The 21,241-nt window shown below is 43.0% G+C and overlaps 1 protein-coding gene across 4 annotated transcripts in view; it reads right to left on the minus strand.

Moving 5' to 3' along the window:
- The window catches only part of apba1a (amyloid beta (A4) precursor protein-binding, family A, member 1a), a 63,757-nt gene that overhangs the window by 17,708 nt on the left and 24,808 nt on the right, over nt 1–21,241 (minus strand). For all 4 annotated transcript variants that reach the window (XM_018760042.2, XM_018760045.2, XM_018760044.2 and 1 more), the window contains exons 2-3: nt 17,415–17,738; nt 748–2,444 (exon numbers count right to left, since the gene is read on the minus strand). In XM_018760042.2, the coding sequence (XP_018615558.2) occupies nt 748–2,367 (1,620 nt within the window). In that variant the 5' untranslated portion in view covers nt 2,368–2,444; nt 17,415–17,738. The remainder of the gene's footprint in view (nt 1–747; nt 2,445–17,414; nt 17,739–21,241) is intronic.

A 21,241-nucleotide genomic window follows, 5' to 3' on the forward strand; every position in this document is an offset into this window, starting at 1 on the left:
AGAACAGACTTTGCAGAATAAAAATCTTGCAGTACGAGGAACAGAAAAAAATACCAATTATGACAATATAGACAATATCTGGCTCTTAAAACGTGTCGTGATTAACTGACGATACAAACCATATTCAAATAGGGATCTGAATTACAGAAACCTTAAATTTATTCTTAGGACCAAATAATATTATACTGCAACTGTTGTCTTACAGCCTGGATTGATCAGTTTTATACCCCACCGCCAGAATCTGATTAAACTGGAATAGTCTCTACCAAAATAGAGACTTTGAAAAGAAAAAAGTTTGTCATAAAACTTCAAAAATGGTTTAACAAAAATCTCCAATTTTTCAGCTTGGACTTGAGCATTTTGCAGAAAATTCAGCACTTAATGCTTTATAAGTTGTGATCAGGACAGCATCAGGTGTCTTGGATTAGCACTGTAAAACATGCAAATTAAAATTACTGAAACCTGAAGTCCTACATGACATGCAAGTTACTAACCCTAAATGAACAAAATACAACAAAAAAGTTTGACCTCAGCTCCACACTGGCAGACTGCCACATCTTTATTAAAGAAAAAGGTTACTTTGCTTTTTGCGAATATTTTTCAATACTTTGTGACTGAGATGTTTATCAAAATGTTTCACTGAATCTCCACTTTGAACGTATGGGAAGAAAATGTGAAATCGGATGCAGAAGGAAACCCAACTCGTGTGACAGCAGATGAGTGATGACCGCAAGCTGTCGTACTCACATCTCCCCCTTGCGGTGGCTGAAGGTCACACTCCCCTGTTGGACTGAGGTCTTGCCTCATGACCCAGATGGGCTCTTTGGGCTCGTCGGGGGTGTACGGGGAACGCACCGTCCTCGTTTTCACCTCCTCGATAGCCTCCTTAATGTCCTTAATGGCCAGAGAGATGGCATCACGCTTCTCCCTGCTGTGCCTCTGCGGCAGGGGGTCCTCAGAGGGGCTGGTGGTGGGCGGCATTTCCCCTTCTTCACCCAGGGGCTTGTCCTCTGGCAGCTCGCCTTTGGAGTTGTGCTCCGATTCGGGCCACTCCTCCTCGGCTGCGGCCACCCGGTCCAGGCTCTGGGAGCTCAGACTTTCCTTGACCTCGGCCACAATCTGGTCTATGTCCTCCTCCTGGTCCATGCTGTCCATGCGAGGGTAGGGCGCAAACTCGGCCTCCTTCTCGGGGCTGTCGGATTCGCCGTCAGAGCGCTCGTCATAGTGGTGCAAGCGGGACCCCACCGCTTCTTGCTGCCGGTAGCTGTCCTGCTCAAAGAGGCGGAACCCAGCCCTACGCTGCTGCGGAGTCTCCTTTTCTCCCTCCGGCTCTGCTGGAGAGGCATCGCCGATCTCCTCGTACACATGCTCCTGCATCCCGTAGCTGGCATACGGTTCAGCATACGGTTCATCATCTGGGGCCCCTGACCCCCTTCCCTCCACACCAGAGCCCTGGTACAGCTGCTGGGTGTAAACATAGCTGGAGTAGGTGGGGTTGAGGGCCTCCATGTCCTGGCTCAGGGGCCTCTCCACATGGGGCAGGGGCTCCCGGGGGAGCGGGGGTGGCTGCGGTGGGTAGTGGGGCTGCGGCTGCCCGTGGGCTTGGCCCACCCCTCCGTGCTGCTCAGCTTCCGCACTCTCTGTGTACTCCTCGGCCTCGGGGCGGAAAGGCACGCCGTACACACTGTCGTCCTCCCGCTCGGGCTCAAGGGCCATGACTGCGTCGCCCTCCGGCCGGTCCGTGTGGTTGTGAAAGCCGCTCTCCGTACTGGCAGAGCGAGCCAGGCTGGATGCCCCACCCTCATCATCTTCAGGGTCCTCGTGTTCTGGAGGGGGTGGGACCACAGGTGGCGGGACCACAGGTGGCAACTCCACCCTCTCCGCCTCCCTCTGCTGCAGCTGCCTTTGCCTTTGCCTCTGCTGCTGGGCTCGGACACGCGCCTCGTTGTCCCCCTGCCGACGGTAGCGAGTGACACCTGAACGTGGGATTGACTTCTGCACCTGCTGCTGCTCCGCTTCAGCCTCCTCTGCGGATCTGCGCTGGATACGGGCGCTGCTGCCACCTCCGGCAGAGCCGTCGTAGCGGCGGTAGCGGGGAGCCGCGTGATGATGATGCGTCTGCCTTTCGGAGGCAGACTCCGTGCCACGGCTGATCTGCTGACAGGGTCGACTTGGGCGAACAGCACCTTCTCCTCCAGGCACGCTGCCGTTGTCCTGTCTGCGCCGGTGGTGGGACGGGGCCTGCAGCTGATGCCTCTCCTCCCTCTCCATGTCGCACCCTCCCAGGTCAGCCTCTGCCGCCTCGTTCAACTCCATGCTACAATTGCCAGGGTCTGCCTCCTGCTCCGCCTCCTTCAGGTGGTTCATGGCTGCCACGGAAGCGCGTGCCTACACAGGACACATCCCCTCCTTCCGTCTGGGGGTCACGTGATGCAAGGCACAGACTAGAGGGGGGAAGGAAAAAAAAAGACGTGAAACACAGCTCAGGTAAACTGCTTCTGGGATACAATGAAGCACCGCTGGCTAAAGGGACAAGCCTTCAAACCTTCGCCGAGGAAGATCGTGCAGCTCTCCTGAATGAAACAAATCGTTGGGACTGTTGAAGCTGCAGACTTATTTCAGAGGGAACAGCAGCACTATACCTGCCAGTTTAATGGTGAGAAGCGCTGAACACTGCGTGTGGTGTTGAGGTCATGCCTCTGCCGAGACTGGAGTCAGAAACCCACAAAATGATCACCACAACATGACCGCTACTGTGGTAACATCATCACCACCACCACCACCACCACCACGTGTTCCTTCTCAAATTCAGTGTTTGCTCTTTCATCCCTGCAAGTCATTATTTACAGCAAGTTTGGCAATTCACAGCAGTTGCACACACAAAATAAGATTCCTGTATATATCTCGCATCATGAAAAAAAAAATTATGCAATTGTTTAGAATATCAAATTCCTGACTGCAAAGCCTCTGGCGCTGCAATGGATCAAAATGCAAACTGACACACAAGCATTTTACTCGATGGAACTGGGAAGGCGAAGGATCCTTTCAGCAGGGAAGAAAGGCTACACTGCTTCTGAATGGTTATCAAACGGTACAGTTCTGCTGGTTGCCAAGGCAATGGTCATCATCATCAGCCATCTCCCATGGCAAAAAAAAAAACCTACAAAATTATGACTGCACCCACTTTCTTGCAGCCACAACTGTGCCCCCGGCCCACCCGGTACAAGTAACCCTCATCGCGGTCCCATTCTCTGGACACCCACCGTATCTACAGCACAGCATGCAGCAGGATCATGGGGACGACAGCGCTTCTATCATCACAGGCAATATGCTCATGCTTATTTCAGGCAGAACTAGAAATTAACTGAAGCCTTTAATCACGCACATATGAAAAATAGCTGGCTGCGATATCCACGCCGTGCCGTTCCGCCAATGACCGCGCGCGTCAGCCTTCTTACTGCTGTAATAACTCTGCCTGCTGAAAAATAAGCCAACGGTGCCAGAGTTTTCACTTAATATAATTACACATGCAGCTCTTTAGTGACATTTGCTCGGGATGCACCTGGTCACCTAAATAAGATGCTGCCAGCGGCACAAAGCTCAGCTGTACAAAGGCCCCGCGTTAAGGCTACTGTAAATGAATATTCCATGATGATAAATGCGTCCACAGTGTATTAGCTCTCAGGGTAATGTATTCAGACCGAGAGCCTGGCTGTGATGTGCCGCAGTGCCCCCCCGCCCAACCCGACAAGCCCCCACCAGCCGCAGCTCCCAGCAACGAAAGAGCTTTTTCGGGGCTTTACCCAGCCAGGAATAATCAGGCCACACATCTCACGGCACCACTAAGGGCAGGTGACGGTGACCCAGTGTGAAAGAGCTTCACGGAGGTCAAGGACGGTGCCACGCTGAGTGGATGGCTCTCGGGATCGGGGCTTTCAGCAGAGTAACGTGCTACATCTTGATAGGACATCAAGCAAGAGAGGCAGCCAAACAGGTGACTGGGAGAAGGGTACTCTGCCCTTCAGCAGCAGCAGTCGTGCAAGAGAGAGACTGCAGACACACGCTCGCTGCGGGACTACAGACAGGGGCAAAACGCAGAGCTCCAGAGGTGTTTACACACACACACAGTAGCCACAGCCCTTCAAACTACAAATATGACATGAGCAAGTCGCCACTTTATCTCTGTACGACATGTTGAAAGGCCGAGGGAACGCGCCTCTGCCAGCACAGTTCAAATCCCCCACCCCACTGGTGTTGGAGCGCGGCCTCCTGCGGTTCTCTCCTTCGCTTCTCTCCTTCGCTGACCTCCGACTCGCTTCCCCTCCCACTGGTGGCCCAGGGACCGCTGGCTTCAGAGGCTGGCCCAGATGGCAGGGGAGGATCGCAGCAGCGGCTTGCCATTTGATGGGCTCTGCAGGAGCTCACGTACCCTCTTCTCAAGGACAGCTATGCAGGCAGCAAGGACTCTACTACAAAGCACTAGGTTGAGGGAACGTTGACGGTGTGTGGAGGGACACCCGCTGTATATGCTCGTGTCTACCTGGGTGCCGCTTCTGCAGTCCTCCGATGACCTTTTCATCCAAGCTTTACATGGATTTGTGGTCGGGCTGCAACCAGCAAGACACTGGTTATATGTGAGGTAACGCCTGGCAGACGAAATGTTTACAGTGACATTGACTGTGTGGGCACAGCCAAACTAAAGTCACGTGTTCAGAACTGATAATGTAGAGCTTGCTGGTGCCTTACAGCTCCTGGGCTGTGGGGTCGGACCAAACCAACTCGGTCTGTGTGGAGTTTGCATGTTTTGCGGGGTGCTCTGGTTTCCTCCCACAGTCCAAACATTTTTCCCCCTCCCGAACAATTTGTGAATGGCCCTTAGTGCATTTGTGACCATTACATTGCTCTTAGCGTACAGCATTTAATTTGAGTCATCTCAGACACAGACTTACAATGTTTCCCTACTTTTTTTAATTTTTTTAAAAAAAAAAAACACATCCAAGCACTTCCACTATAGCACCTCAGGTTAAGTACCTTGCTCAAGTCCTGCAGCAGCAGGCTAAACAAATCCAGGCCCATTAACTGCAAGATGGCACCTCTACCTACACCACCATACAGGAGTGCCTGTCATTATGAAACTGTAATGGCAATGGGAACAGTTTAGCAATATTGAATATTGCATCATTCTCTGTTTTGTTAGACTACACTTAACACATTTGTGACTGGCATCTTATTTATAAGATAGAGCTTTCAAAGTATTGTAAATGACCTTGAGAAGTGACGATAAAAACTTCTGTCGAGTATTGACAACGTTGGGGTGTGCTGCGAATCAGTGCCTGTTTTGCTGACAGTTTCAGCTTCACTTTCACTGTTTAAGGCTGTGAAAGTTTTGCTTAATTCCTGCTGCTTTTTTAAGCCAAAAAAAAAAAAACCACACAACACCATTCAAAAAAAGCAAAAATACCTGAATTTGTTTATTTCTTGGAATTATATGTATTGAAATTGGATGATATTGGAATTATAACTAATATAACTGCATTTGTATTATAAATAAGATGGCGGGTTGTGAAACATTGTCTTTACAGCAGATACAACAGTAGAAACAATGACCCTTTTCCAGACTCCCAAAAAATATAAGAAAACAGTTGCCAGATATTCAAAGCTATTGAAATTCCCTGATGAAACTGTGGAGCATCTACATTAAAAACAGGTTTTTTACAGTAAACAATGACTTTCACTCTAATCATTTCAGTAATTATCATTACTTAAAAAAAGAAAAGAAAAAAAAAAACCCAGAGTCCTGTATGACCTTTAATCTCCACACACACGTATAGATTATGCTCATATTTTGGGCATTGTGTTAGTTTATATACACAGTATTTTCCCCAGGTAATTAGCTTCATGTTCAGTTACCATTATAACTTCACAAAGTTGACCTTTTTCCTCAACATTTTCAGGAATAAGGATAACATTCCACCCAATTATCCATTTTGTGTATTTTGAGACCAAACTATTTACTAGTTAAGTCATCATTTCTAGTGCTCACAAATATGGTTTAGAAATATATGAAAAGTCACAGTGAATACAAATAATTCAGGTCTTCCAAATTGCCCAAAACATGGCATACAATTATTTTAATTCTGAAAGTCACTATCAGCAAGTCTGGCAAAAATGCAATCAATCAGTTTCACAAATGGCTTATTTCAATCTTTGCTTAAATATAAACAAAGGGCTTCTAAAATACTTCACTGTTTATTGTATTTTCATGATTATACAAAACTATAAACAAGCTGTTCTTCATATGCATCAAGAACTCCAACTGAAAGACTAAGACATGTTTCCTTGCTTTACGAAAGACAGTGCACTACTATAAATGCCATGTTTTGTCAATGATGTTTGAAAATTAGGAAGATGTATGAACAGTCATTGAACTGGAGGTAAATAACACTTTTCAAGTCAGATTAAATACAGGAACAGCTAGTAGTGTAGTGGTTACAGCTGCTGCCTTTGGCCCTAAAGGTTGAAGCTTCAAATCTCACCTTTGGCTGTAGTACCCCTGAGCAAGATACTTACCCTAAATTGCACCAGTAAAAATTTACCCAGTACAAATGAATTTTTTAAAAAAAGAAAATTGTCAGAAGATTAACATTATAAGTTGCTTTGGAGAAAAGCATCAGCTGAATGAATGAGTGTAAATCTTTCTAACTGAGAGACATTCATACCACCATCTACAGCCAAACTTTGTCCATCCTCATCTTGCCCACAAGATGACATGGAATCTTGGGTGAGCACTTTACATACAGTAACACTTGGCAGTTTCACTACACTGTGGGGTGGGGGGGCTCTTACTGACAGCTCCATAACATAAGGCCACCAGTAATAATGCATCAAACAGGCCTTCGTATTCCTCGCCATTACTGTAGACTGTCAGAAAAAAACAAAAAAACACCCCACCAGAAAATTTGCTTCCCTGACATGAAATATAAACTCATACTTTCAAAGACATGGGAGTCGGCACAGGTGTGTTTGCAAAGCCCGATGAGGGGAACACGCAGGATTGCTCAGCAGGAGGCTGCGTGTGTCCGGAGTCACATGATCGGGGGGGGGGGCACTGGTCCAGAGACAAAATACAATTTACTTCCATGAAACAAATGTTCTAGCTCGATACCAGACCTGGACATGACGCTGACCCCTGGGACCTGCACTCCTCTCCCTTTTCTTCCGAGATTGGTTTTCTGCGGAATGCTCATGTCAGTCTTGGGAAAAGGGCATCCGGTATCTCACACAGACTCTCGGAAAAGACTTAAGTACTGCAGTGCAACCCACACACACGGAACAATTACCTGTAATATCTGTGTTGAGAGGCATTCCATCATGCTAAGGTGGACTCTGGGCACTCTGATGGATGGTAACCAATATTAAAAGAGGATATATTACATGTCGCTAGATTTTGATTGGCCTTATGGATTTCTCCTGTCTCAGTCTCAATATGCCAGAAGGTAAATTGAATTAGTCCTGCAATTTTCTGTGGCTAGATTAGATTACAGACCCCCTCCATTAAAGGCCTAAATGCATTTCGCCATAAAAATGCATCGACTGTAGGACTGGGGGGGTCAAGGTCAATATGTGTGCTCTAATGAAACGGACGTGTTCCTGCATCATAAGATTATGCAGATAAGTTTTACTCTTAGCAGTGTACTGATCACACATGACCAGATTCAAGTGCATTTTGCATGCACATCACTTGAAACATGACTCAAGGCCACGACTAATATCTAATGACAGGCACTTGCTCCAGTAAGGTCACATACATGTGGAATATCTTACATTAGTTTCATAAAACTGTAATTATTAGCACAACCCCTACAGCAAAGAGATGGCTGTTTACACAAAGTGGAAAAATGAAAACTGTTCAAGTAATGGGCACAGACATGTCCCGATGTTTTACAAACATGTAATTAGTGATAATGCATACATAAGGGTAATTAGTGACAAAACCATAAAGATAGGGGAGTGGCTACCACTCCTGGATTTAAACTCCATTTTTTCCCAAAAGGAAATCAGGGCTTTACTTTCCACTGCCTATAGCAGGAAGTGGCAGGAGCCAAACGGGAGACGAAAGCGCTCACATCTGCTCCGTGACCACAGAGGTATGGTGAGGACTGGCTCCAGTCCCACAGGGCTGCGCAGATCCCTTGGTCTTAAAGGGGCCAAAGACACAAAACAAGCTTCAGGCCAAAGAAAAAGAACATGCAAAGGCTCTGCAGCAGCAGTTTTGACAACAGTGCCTTTCTGTTGAAGGGAAAGATGCATTAATTAATCTTGCCTGAACAACAAAATGATGTCAGGTGACACTGGTGGTGGCAGGCACATTAAGCACGTAGTTGTCATGGTATCCATGACCCATGGGAGGATATCCTGGTAGCATAGTGGTGAGGGTTCCTGCCTTTAGATCCAAAGGTCAGAGGTTCAATCTCCAGCTGTAGTAACCTTAAGCAAGGCACTTACCCTGAATTACTCCAGTAGAATTACCCAGCTGTGTAAACAGCTAAGCGTATAACAATTGTCACCTTAACATTGTAAATTGTTTTGGCAAAGAGTGTCAGCTAAATGACTACAGGTATGCCGACATTACAACGGTGAGCTGGTGATAGACATTCAGTAGAAACCCTACTTCGACTTCAGATTTTTTTTCCCCCAGGCAAGTGATACACGGTGTGATACGCTCTCGGGATGCTGGGCAGCGGCAGCAACCTGCATCTCCCAGTCTGTCACACAGTTGTATGTTGGCTGTTTGTGACATTATGGATGCAGATCTGTATCTCCTGCCACTGGTGGGAAGAAGAAGAGGGTAGTTACTGTTGAGGGAAAACTCAAGATGATTGTCCAGCATGAAGGCGGAAAGCCCATAATGGCCATCGCACGTACGCTAGGCTACAATGTTTGGTAGGTTTAGGTATATTAAATGCATTTTCAACTTATGATGGGCTTCATGGAACATAACCCCATTGTAAGTCAGGGACCACCTGTAAATGTATCCCCTTCTTTGGTGCAGTTTCTGTAGCAAATGCTGCACAGTTGCAAACACTGGATTCGACACATACCTTTGTTTCAAAGAGATGTTATAACTTATCGCTGCCCTTGTAAGCGAAAACAGCGCCCCAGCAGTCAGACACCTAGCTCCACAACAGCAGTGAGAGATGCAGCTGCAGGATGACCTGCAGTGTGAAAAACAGCCATCAGTTGCCAGGGGTGTGAACCTAAGTGTGTGGGATTTGATACTTCCTGCCAGGTGGACACCTCTACTGCAGACAGACCTCAATATAGAGCCGGAACTACAAAAACTGAGGGAACGAGGCGGGGGGACCCACACAATTAAAATTGTTTACCGAGGCTTGGGTAAAGCAAACCAAGGTCAGAGGACTTCCAAAGTGAAAAGGCAGTGCAAAAATGTTTGTAAACAAATTGCCTTCATGATCTTCTGGTTCAAGAACCAGAGTCTAATTTGCAGCCACAAGACCAAAGGACTCAAATTACATCCTGGCCAGAGAGAAAGTGTCCACAATGGAGGGGGAACAGAGCACAACATGGCCCCCCTGAACCTGCAGGAAGGTGTGTGCCATCATTCTGCTGTCCATGCACTACACATGCGGCTCATTCCAACCATCTCTTTACAGACGTTGACACGTGTTGAGGTTCATCAGCACGTCAAGTTGGAAGTGTTCCCTCTTCTACATTTTTTGTCCTCTAAATAACCTCACCTGTTTATTAGAATTTCCTCTACAATGATGTCAGTGCAGCTAAACTAACTGCTGGACACACATGAGCACTTGGAATTGGTTTTAAACTGTGAGGACAAGAGTCCCATCAGTATCAGCAGCACACAAGATACAGGCTTCCAGGCACCCACTGATGCTCTTTATTCTCTTAAGTTCCAAGCCGCTGCACTCAAATGTCACCAAAGCATTGGGCAAAATATGTGATCTTACCCACGACTTTAGTGATTAAGCCCAGTAAATTTAAGTCACAAGAGTCTTTGCATCAACGCACACAAGGTTATAGAGATTCTGAAAATGCAGCACCCTAAATACCATGAAAAGTAAATGCTTCACGTCTGAAGACGGCTCACGTATGATTAAATATGCAGAAGCACTCCAGCAACAAGCACGAGATATATGCTTGCTTTCCTTGCTGGAGTTCAGAGGTGGGCCTGGGCTGGATTCCACATCATACACTGGGCAAGCACATCTGGCTAGTTAAAAGCCATCAAGCTGATTTGAAGGTTTTTTATAACTAACTGAAATGTCCATGAATTTCTGAGACATCAAAATGTGTGCTATGCTTTAGATTTTAATGACAGGCTGAATGGATGTTTGACTGTGGGGTGTTGCACTAGACCACCCCACATTTCCTAATGGATTCCCACTCCCCAAATTTTGTTTTTTTTTTAATTGGATTAAAAAAAAAAAATTCCTATAATTTGTGCATTGCTTGCCTTATAAACATGACAGACAACTATCATTTTCCATTTCAAGTGACAATCATTCAGAACGTGATGTGTCGGCTCCAAAAATAATTGCATGCATATTTTCATAAGGAGATAAAATGTAACAGCTTTGTTTACTTGATTCAGTTGGAGCCAGGGTGGTAAAATGGCAGCAGCCGTCAGCTATGTATTGAGATCACAGTAGAGGGGCAGAGAAAAGATGTCATAATTGCCATCCTATTTGTCTGCATTACATGCTATAAGCAGCAATTTGGGTTTTTGGAAATTAAGAGCAAAGAATAAAAAGTTTAGTCTTGTTATACAGCATTACCATGGTGAATTCTCATTTAATGGGTTACTTCAGTCTGATCCTTCCACACACACATACCTAAAATGCAATTGTTCAGAAACCTCTTGTGACAGTTATACATTTAGATACAGTTAACTACACAAATTATATATAATTGTATTGATTGCAGTGGGGGGCGCGGTGGCGCAGTGGGTTGGACCGGGTCCTGCTCTTCAGTGGGGCTGCGGTTGGAGTCCTGCTTGGGGTGCCTTGCAACGGACTGGTGTCCCGTCCTGGGTGTGTCCCCTCCCCCTCCGGCCTTACGCCCTGTGTTACCGGGTAGGCTCCGTGACCCCGTATGGGGCAAGCGGTTCTGAAAATGTGTGTATTGATTGCAAAAAAATAAATAAATAAATAAATAAATAAATAAATAAATAATATTAGCAATCAATGTAGTTCATCAGCTGTGCTTTTAGGTATTGAGAACTGCCAAAATGAGAATTTTATCAAATAAATTCAATTTTTTCTACGGGCTTGTATCGACACAGGTGGCCTAAACAGTGATCTCTGACACACACACACACACACACACACACACACACACACACACACACACACAGCAGCACTGGGAGATCTGTTAGACTCCCGTGTGAAGGATTATAGAGACAGATCCCTCCCCTGCACACTGTAAGCCGATAAGAGGAAAGGATACTGGAGAGAGAAACAAGAAAATCTGTGAGCAGAATTAAGCAAGCTAAGGAGACCTGTCACAATAATAACAGGCATATTTTCCCCCAATCAACAGGCTGAAGGAGGTCATCCCACCATAGCTACTAAACATCCAACGAGGTAAGAGCCATTTACTCACCAAAAACACCTCCAGCAACAGATTAACAAACTATATGAAAAGGAAGACAACCAAAGGTGGCAACAGTAATGCAAGCCCTTACTTTTGACAGTAATCACACCTAAAGAAAAGTGAAAGCACCTTCAAAAGATAATGTGGACTTCCCAGCAGCACCCCGTTTTCACTTTAGTAGGGATAGTCTTTTTAATTAATCATGCTTGAACAAACTCTTGCTGGCTTCAATTAATGTTGTAATTGAATTACAATTCAATTAATTGTAATTACCAACAATTTCTTCTTGTTCAGTATTGTTTTACTACAATAAGACGAGGCTGGCTGGCTGTTACAGAAGCACCCCTTTCTGACTTGAAGCTGATGACCAATAGCCATGATGAACGAGCTATACCTTGGTGAACTAGGAAATCAGGTCAACATAGAGCAACAATGCCATTATTACCTGTAAACTGGCTTAGAAAGCTTATTTAATCTAGAATGTCCAGGAGGGGTGGGCAGCCACTGGCACTTGGACCCCCAGAGGTTTTTTCTCCCTTGACTTTCAGTTGGGAATTTTTTGTTCCTTTCTTCTGTGGCCAGTGAATTTACTTATAGCTTTAATAAGTGGGTCAATAATGTGTTATACCAGTCTGTAGTCAACAGTTTTCTTTGTTTCTTTGCCCTTTTGCCTGTTCAGTACTCTGTGTCCCGGTGTGAAAAGAGCACTCTATAAATATAAATTGAATTGAATGTTAAAACAGTATTGTGTTATTGGAGAAATCTCTGTACGAAATTTGTGAAGTGTGTTTCTTCATTTTTCCACCCTTAAAATGGACAATGCTGTTGTCATTATTTCAATTAAACAGTTTTTGGAAATGACAGCCCACTTGTATCACCCTTCAACAATTTAGTAACGAAACGTGCAATTTCCCAAAAAACAGTCATTGGAACACCGGCACACAACGAGAGGCCACTCCCGCGACTATCACGATCGCAACTACTGTCGCGGCTATCGCGGCCACTGTCCCGACTATCGCGATCAACTGTCACGACTACTGCAGCCACTATCGCGATACGACAATCAGGACACTCGGCGAAACTATATAGGCCTAATCTGTTAACGGTCGACATGATTTAAAAAAAGTGTAGGGTTTTCTTAAAACACATTTTCTTGTATTTAACGTTAGCTGGACAGCTATTATCAGAATACTATCAGATTTTTATTGAAATTCTTACCTTCTACTGAATTACCAGGTCCCCTCAGGTGTCATTCTCCAGACCAACGCAACGGTCGTGCTTTGCAAAGCGCACGTGCGCTCGCTCACTTTGAAGTTGCTCCCGCGCAAACGAAAAAAAAAACTCGCAGAAGTCAGAGACAAAAATTATATGTGAGGAATAAACTTGATATTTCTTGAATACAAGCTAAATACATGGGCACCGTTTCAACAGAAGTCCATCTATTTTTTTCCCATAGAGATGAAGCTGTGATAAACCTAAGTGGAATCACGCATTCACAAACGGCTGAGACTCAGAACATAACTGAAATTGAATCAACATTTTCTGTCTTGTTTTTATCATCTCGAAAAGAAGCTTGAGGTTTTCTCCTCTTTTGAGAAAACAAGACAGAAAAAACATGTATCCCTATGTCATCTGCATAACATTATTAATTATATTTATTATTAATTAAATGTGCTGAACTCCAAATACAGCTGGCCCCTTACATAAAACCTTGCAGCGAGAACTTCACGTTTTTGAGAAGTGTTTGAAAAAAGATATATATATTTGGGGGGCGTGGTGGCGCAATGGGTTGGACTGGGTCCTGCTCTCTGGTGGGTCTGGGGTTCGAGTCCCACTTGGGGTGCCTTGCGATGGACTGGCGTCCCATCTTGGGTGTGTCCCCTCCCCCTCCAGCCTTACGCCCTGAGTTGCCGGGTAAGGCTCCGGTTCTCCGCGACCCCGTATAAGGGACAAGTGGTTCAGAAAATGTGTGTGTGTGTATTAATTAAATGTTATTCATATATATTTAATAAAGTGATCGAATGTTAAACTATATAATAAATTATAACTATATATAATACAAAATACTATATAAACAGATATACATTTTTAAGAGAGCCTCCCTTTTTCAGTTCAGTTTCAGCAACACACTGACCCAACAAATATCATTCACATAGTCCCAATTAAACTGGATTAAGTAAACGTAGATGGATTGTACACAATGAAATTAAATTGAGACAAAATGCAAAAGAATTGTGTTGCATTAACTAATTTTAATTAAATAAATTAAACAAGCAGTAAAAATCATGTTGAGTGAACACTGTTAGAAGTCTAAATAGATTTGAACATTTTATTGCAGCGTGATCATATCACTTTTTGATGACTGTGTTGAATTTCACTTAGACTTTATGCAATATAATTTTGTTCTCATCTCAGACATACAGTACATGTATTAAGTTGATTGTAAATGTATTGTTTTAGTATTTTCAGTGGAGCTACTTTCCATTTTTTTCAGTGAGGTAAACTCAAAAGAAATTAGAAATCAAATAAACTAAAAAAAATTTCATTGGCACAAAAATAACAAAAATGAAACTATAAAAGGCTTGTTAAATTTGATTCCAATTTGTCCTCTACTGGTGCATTTGATTTAGTGTGTTTCCATTTAACAGACAGCTCCATCAGAGCAGAATAACTACAAGTTGAGCATACAGGACAACTTATACCAGCTAATGGGCTCCTTACACAAGAAGTAAATCCATGTAATTCAATCACACTGCTAATAATTAGTTCATTTTTTTAGGCAGTTTTTTTAAATTAAATTTACATTTGTTAATTCAGCACTTTTCCCCAAAGTGACATACACACACCTTTGTCCAATTCAAATAATAACTGTGAAACGATGATACTGTCTCCTCTCAACAGAAACTTGTCAAATGCCTTCTCCGTTCCAATTTTCAATAAAAATCATTTAACTCATCATGACAATCAGACTGCTCGTTTCACCTATGTATAGGTAAAGAGTGTTTTTTTTCTTTTTCTGTAAACCCATACGTAAAACACGTTTATAAATGCACAAAGAATACATCCATTAACATATTTTTAGTAAATGGCACCACCCCACCCCCACCTCACAGGTGTTGTGAGAACTCGTGCTACCTGTTGTACCACAGTGCCACCTCTAGTTACTTGCTGTCATGCAAGGAAAGGAAGTCTGCTGTAAAGTTCTGCATATGACACTGGTACTGCAAATTTGGAGGGTTGAATTGAGAGGTACCACCTGGTAATATTGAGATTACGTGTCTTTCATCCTACCCAAACACTGCAAAGCTGCAACAGACAGTACTTCATCAACTCCAGAGCCCATTTCATAGCTAAGCACTCTTTTTGTACACCCCATTCAGCTGGATGAATAGCATAATATTCTGTAAGAGACTCACTGCATTTCCCAAATTCGAAAAAAAAAAACATCAGTAGAAACACTGCTTTTGAATCCATATTTCACTACTTGCTCTTCTGGATATGTTGCCTCATCAAACCAAGATGAGCACATAAAATGCAACCTAACCAGACATTTACCAGAGGTGTGTTTAATGCATCCTGCATTCTGGGAGCAGATTCCTGTATAGCTCAATGCAGCGAGGATCTGTATCAGCATGGGTCTTGCTCTGAAGCAAGAATACAATCTGGGGGGGTGGGTGTGGCCAGTAGCAGATGGCTCCACCCCTTGAGCAGGGTACACTCTTCATCCTTACTGAGCTGAAACTGCCATCTGTCTGTTGGCCCGCGGGGACATAAGCAAACTGCTGGCATGGCTAATAAAGCACAGCAGTGCACAAGAGCTGGTAGGTGTGAGGGAGGATGGCTGGGATTGGTTGGCCCCGTCATCGGCCATTTAATCAGCCAGTTAGCTCACTGGCCCAGCACCCGTGTGGTGAAACTGCAGGCTTGAAATGGGGAGAAAGAACATGCACAAGGCACTACCACATGGTCCGGTCCGGTCCAGAGCCATTAAAGCATGGTCATCCAGACCGTTAGCCAATACATGTAACAAGGCACTCATGAGCTCATATCCCATTCACCTGTATCTTCACTGAGTGCAGTTCTGGGAACCAGGCAATCAGTTATCACAACCAAGATAATGGTCTCATTTGTTCAAGAGTTGGCTGTCAGATGCTTGACTGATGAATTTGGCATTTAAAGCTGAATCAATCAGCCTGTCAAGGGTTTAATTAGGGGAAGAAATGCAAAGCATCTCTGTTTGAACAGCTCCCTTGAATACACACATCTGCAGATGACCCTACACTACATCAGCATTATTCCAATACAAAATCCTTCCAGAAATGTACTGTAGCACCACCATCAAAACTGTTACCAGGTAGTTCGAGTTCCATGCAGATAATTTTCTAGTATTCATAAATCCAGCAGTGCACCAGTGAGGGGAAAAAAACAATCAATTCTGGTATTTTAACTCAATACTTAACTGGATACTATTATTAAAAATAATGGAAATTATTATTACTACTACTGCTGTAGAGGCCTTGAGCAAGGTACTTAACCTATACAGTCATGTACCCCTTAACGACATTTCACTTAACAACTGACAACTGAATATGATGGTGGTCCCATAAGATTATACTGGAGCTTAAAAATTCTTATAGTCTAGTGACATCATAGTGCAACGTGTTACTCATGTGTTTGTGGCGGTGCTGCTATAAACAAACACACTGCGCTGCCAGTCGTATAACAGTATAGCACATGCAATAATGTACAGTACATAATACTTGATAATGATAATAAACACGTGTTACTGGTTTATGTATTTACTATACTGTACTTTTTGTTATTTTACAGTGTACTCTTTCTACTAATAAAAAAGTTTACTGTAAAACAGTTTGCTGTGTTATGCCAGCAGCAGCATCATAAATCTCGTGTTTACCACATCTCTTGACTGCACCGAGGCTATATCATCTAGGTTTGTATAAGTAAAATCTATGATTGAGGCTATACCATCTGTATAAGTACACTCTATGATCGAGGCTATACCATCTAGGTTTGTATAAGAACACTCTATGATGTTCACACAACGACAAAAATCGTCAAAAGACGCATTTCTCAGAACGTATGCCTGTCGTCAAGTGATGCATGTCTGTAATTGTTCCAGTAAAATTAGCCAGCTGTATCAATGTGTAAATAATTGTAAGTAGCTTAACACTGTAAGGTGCTTTGGAGAAAAGCTTCAGCTAAATCAATAAATGTACATTTCTGAAACTGTTCCAAAAATACTACACAGTTAAATTATGCAAAATTAAAAAAAATTAAAACTGTCAAGGAGTTTGATTCTCCTAGAAAGCCTAATATTTTCTCTAGAGAAAGCAGCTCTCTACTGTAGGACAGCTGACAACACTGAGACATTTATCCAGCGCTTCAGTGACTGAGCCTCCGGTAATACTTCATTCCCTTGGCTCACATCTAAAGATGCCCAAAGGCATCTCTGAATGCATATCTTTACACATGTGTAGGTGAAATCCTAAACACTGCATCTGCTCTCTCTTGGAAGAAGTGCACTGTTTCAGAAACATCCTTCTGCTTTCCAATTTAGAGTCATTCTTCATTTAGAGCCGAGTAGGGGCATGCAGACAAAAACTGACTAACAGTCAAATAAACACGTCCTCTTTGCATTCCTTCTCAAAGGAACCTCCCCTTTTATTCCATTCACACTGGCTGCTTAGGAGATTAGGAGATCCCAGGTCAGAGAGGAAGCAGCCTGCCCCTGTGTGCTCGAGTTGCCCCCCCCCAGTACTCACCTTCCAGGGTCATTTATCTGTCTGTTTCTGGGATGAGTGGAGTAGCTTGGTTTCTCTGGAGCTTCCCTTGTGAGGAGCTCAGCAAAAAGTCTCTGCAGCAGCCTGGGTGAAAGGTTCAGCGATTGTGGGTGGGGAGCTTGAGTCCAACTGAGATTCTAGGTTCTGGTGTTGAATGACAATGAAATAGTGAAATGGGCCGGTTTTGTGTCTTGGATCCTTGGTCCCCAAATAGAGAAATTTGGGTCCAGTTTAGAAGCAGGATCTATATAAAGTTTTGGTCCCATCAGATTCCGTTTGGGAAAATCATCAGTTTGGGGGTCCACTCTGCAGAAAGAAGAGAAGGGAGAGAAGGGATAGTAAGAGAAAAGAGAAAAGGGGAGTATGGAGGAGACAAAGAAAATTTCAGCTGTGCAAGCTCTCCTAGATATTTCTCAATTTAAGGTGTCTTTGAATTATGACAAAATAAAAAAATATAAATTTTTTAAAATCTTATTGATGAGAACATGTTCATGCAAAATGACGACGATTTAAAATGCACATTTTTACACTTCTGAAAATGTCAGAGAGCACATCTCCACATAAAAACAGATAAAGATAAAAAATAAAGGAAAAATTACTAATGACGGATAAAATCCGTTTAACAACCAGCAAACACAAGCAGAACAAACAGGAAATAAGCTCAATATTTAGCAAGACATTTTCTCAGCGTACAACTGCCTCATCATAGGATAATAAAACAGACTTATAACAACAAAATGGGCCAAGGCAAGAAATATATGTAAGAAGCACAAAGCTCTTAATATAGAGGTGACAAACAATACTTAAATTATGATTACAAAAAAAGAGGAAAAAATAAAATAAAAAAAAAAAATCAAAATCTTCACTGAAACCTTAAGGATGCAGCATTGAAATAATGAGGAAAAAAAAAAAAGATACCACAAGATCTGCCAGCTTTCTTGGAGTCTATTCCCGGATCAGACCTACATATTGAGCCATTTTAATATGAGCTGACTCCTAGTTTGTGCGCAGATGAAGCTTCACTTGGACTGTGTGAAAGGACAGCGAGGTGTAAATCACTGAGAACACCGCTCTGTAATGAGTAACTAATGAGTAACTCCACAGCTACAGCCTGCCAAACACAACCCAGTCACCTTCAATTTTTTATTTTTCAAAAAATTTGCAAAAATTTTTAAAATCCTGTGCTTACTTTGCATCCAATCCTACTTCTACAATATCTTTGTCATTACACACACACACAGTCCAAAACCCCTTGTCCCAAACGGGGTCGTAGCAAGCCGAAGCCTAACCCGCCAATACAGAGCACAAGGCTGGTGGGGGAGGGGACACACCCAGGACAGGATGCCAGTCCATCACAAGGCACCCCAAGCGGGACTCGAACCCAAGACCCACCAGAGAGCAGGCACAGGCCAAACCCACTGCACCACTGTACCCCCTCTGTCTTTCTCATTACATTTACATTTATTCATTTAGCAGACGTTTTTCTCTAAAGTGAAGTACATCTCACGAAAAAATACAATGAGTTCATAACATCAATAGAAAAAGACTTGGATGCAGACGCATGATTCTAAGGCACAGTTAATTTTTCACATTCCACCATAAGAATCAATGTACATCACACAAGTAGATGCATAAAGATTTATCTATTATTCAACAGTTACAATCACAAAAATGTTCAACCTAAACATTACATGTTTATCGTGCACTTAAGAGATCATGGGAGATCTCTTAAGCGAGAGATCGCTCATAATGGTCTTAAGAGTTCATTATAATCAACTTGTGGTGAGACCTGGCAAAGTGCCTTTGCACCATGTGACAACAAAAGTGTCAGTGCATAACCTGAATGGAATCTGACAGAAGGGGGGTTGGGGTTGTGAAAAGTGATTTTCCCCCATTACCTCTCCTTATTTGTTCCAACACTAACACTACTGGGAATTGTCACAAGTTACACTGGTTAAGAAAGAAACCAACCAACCAACCAACCAACCAACCGTCCATCCATCCATCCATCCATCCATCCATCCATCCATCCAAAACCACCTGTCCAGGGTCACAGTAGTCCAGAGTCTATCCCAGATGCATAGGGAGTAAGGCGGTGTACAACTTGAATGGGACACATAATCATTCATACACATACACTCACTATAGGCAACTCAAGATTCACTAATTCATCTGGAACACATCTTTAGACAGTGGAAGTACCTGGAGGAAAACCATATGAAAATGGGGAGAACATGCAAACTAAACAGAGACTGAGCCAGAGGTAAACCCACATCCAAACGCATAGCCCAGAAGCTGTGAGGCACCAGTGCTACCTGCTGTGCCACCATACTACCCCAATGAAAGCCCTTTAGGGAAAATTTATAGTAGAAATGCATTACATGCTGCAGCTCTTGTTTAAGTTAAATAACTCAAAAAAGAAACTACCAATTACAATGTTTTACTGTGCAACTGCTGTATAAGGAGGAACAATCAGCTAACATGACAATCTCTGGTAATCTTTACACATGATATCATTCTTGATGAAAATGTGCTTGAGTGCACTGAAGTGCCGGAACCACTTATCCATGACATAATATCTAAATGAGAAACAGAAACTTATTGGTTGTGGACACGTATAATTAAATCGAATGATGAACATGGAAATCAACGTTAAAATGTCTAAAAAAAAGTATTTCATTTTCTCCTTAACAACTGCTTGAAAGAAGTATTGGCTTTTCTGCACAAGGATGAAAAAGCACTGGCAATTAATTGTTAGACTGATAGAAAATATCCCCCAACAGCAGATAAGTCTGCTCATGCGGATGACATACTGCGGAGGCAAAAATAAGATGGCAACATAATTTTAACTATTCCCAGTGACAGTGATTTTAATAAAGTCCAACGGCCTCCCGTGCTGCCGTCTCTCTGACTCGCAATGAACATAAACACACAGTTATAATTAGACAATCTCTTTGCCTTCAGTTAAGGCCAATGCACAAAAGGCTTTTTTCGTACGAAACTGAAATTTTTGTGAAGGACTGAAGACAGATTTCCTTAGCAGGCTGCAACCATAAAAGCAGTAGGCACACTCATAAAAATCTTTACATATCAAAACTATTTATTTTTGCTCCTTCCAACAGTACAGCTGCCAAGCTAATAGAGATCCTTTCGGTAGATGGGAAACTTCTGACATCCATACAATGATATATTTTATAATAATCCAAATGAAAACTCGCCTGTAACTGAGCATATTTTTAATCACTTCTATGAGTCATATGCAAAAGTAAGAAATATAATTTATGAGTATATTTAAAATTAAATCCGCCTCTTAATGGAAAAGATACAGCCCAACCGTGAACCGAACCCACGTCCTCAAGAAGGAAAACCTGTACAGTGTCCATTCTGCATGAGACAGTTAAGCATTGCTTGGTGAACTATAAGACAACCAAATTCTAGCCTTGATTTGAGCATCTAACACAATTATAGTTGACTCCAAGCTGCACAAAGAGAGTACAGTTGATCCTTGAACAACACAGGTTTGGACTGCGCAGGTCCACTTATACGTGGCTTTTTTTTCTAATACTGTATGCCATAAAAACTGAATAACGATTCATTCATTAGCATACCGGTTAGGCTACCGTAAAGCAATCATACCGTTGCTTCTTTCTTATCGATGCATGAATTCTTATACCTGTAAATAAATATGAATTTCTTTTTCACATCATCATTTGTTAATTTTTGATGTCTAGTGTCAGTAATACATATAACATCTACGGTGTTTTGTATCATATAAAACAACACTGATGTACGTACTGACAGAGACAGAT

The sequence above is a fragment of the Scleropages formosus genome, chromosome 17, assembly GCF_900964775.1.
Source record: "Scleropages formosus chromosome 17, fSclFor1.1, whole genome shotgun sequence".
NCBI classification, from domain to species: Eukaryota; Metazoa; Chordata; class Actinopteri; order Osteoglossiformes; family Osteoglossidae; genus Scleropages; species Scleropages formosus.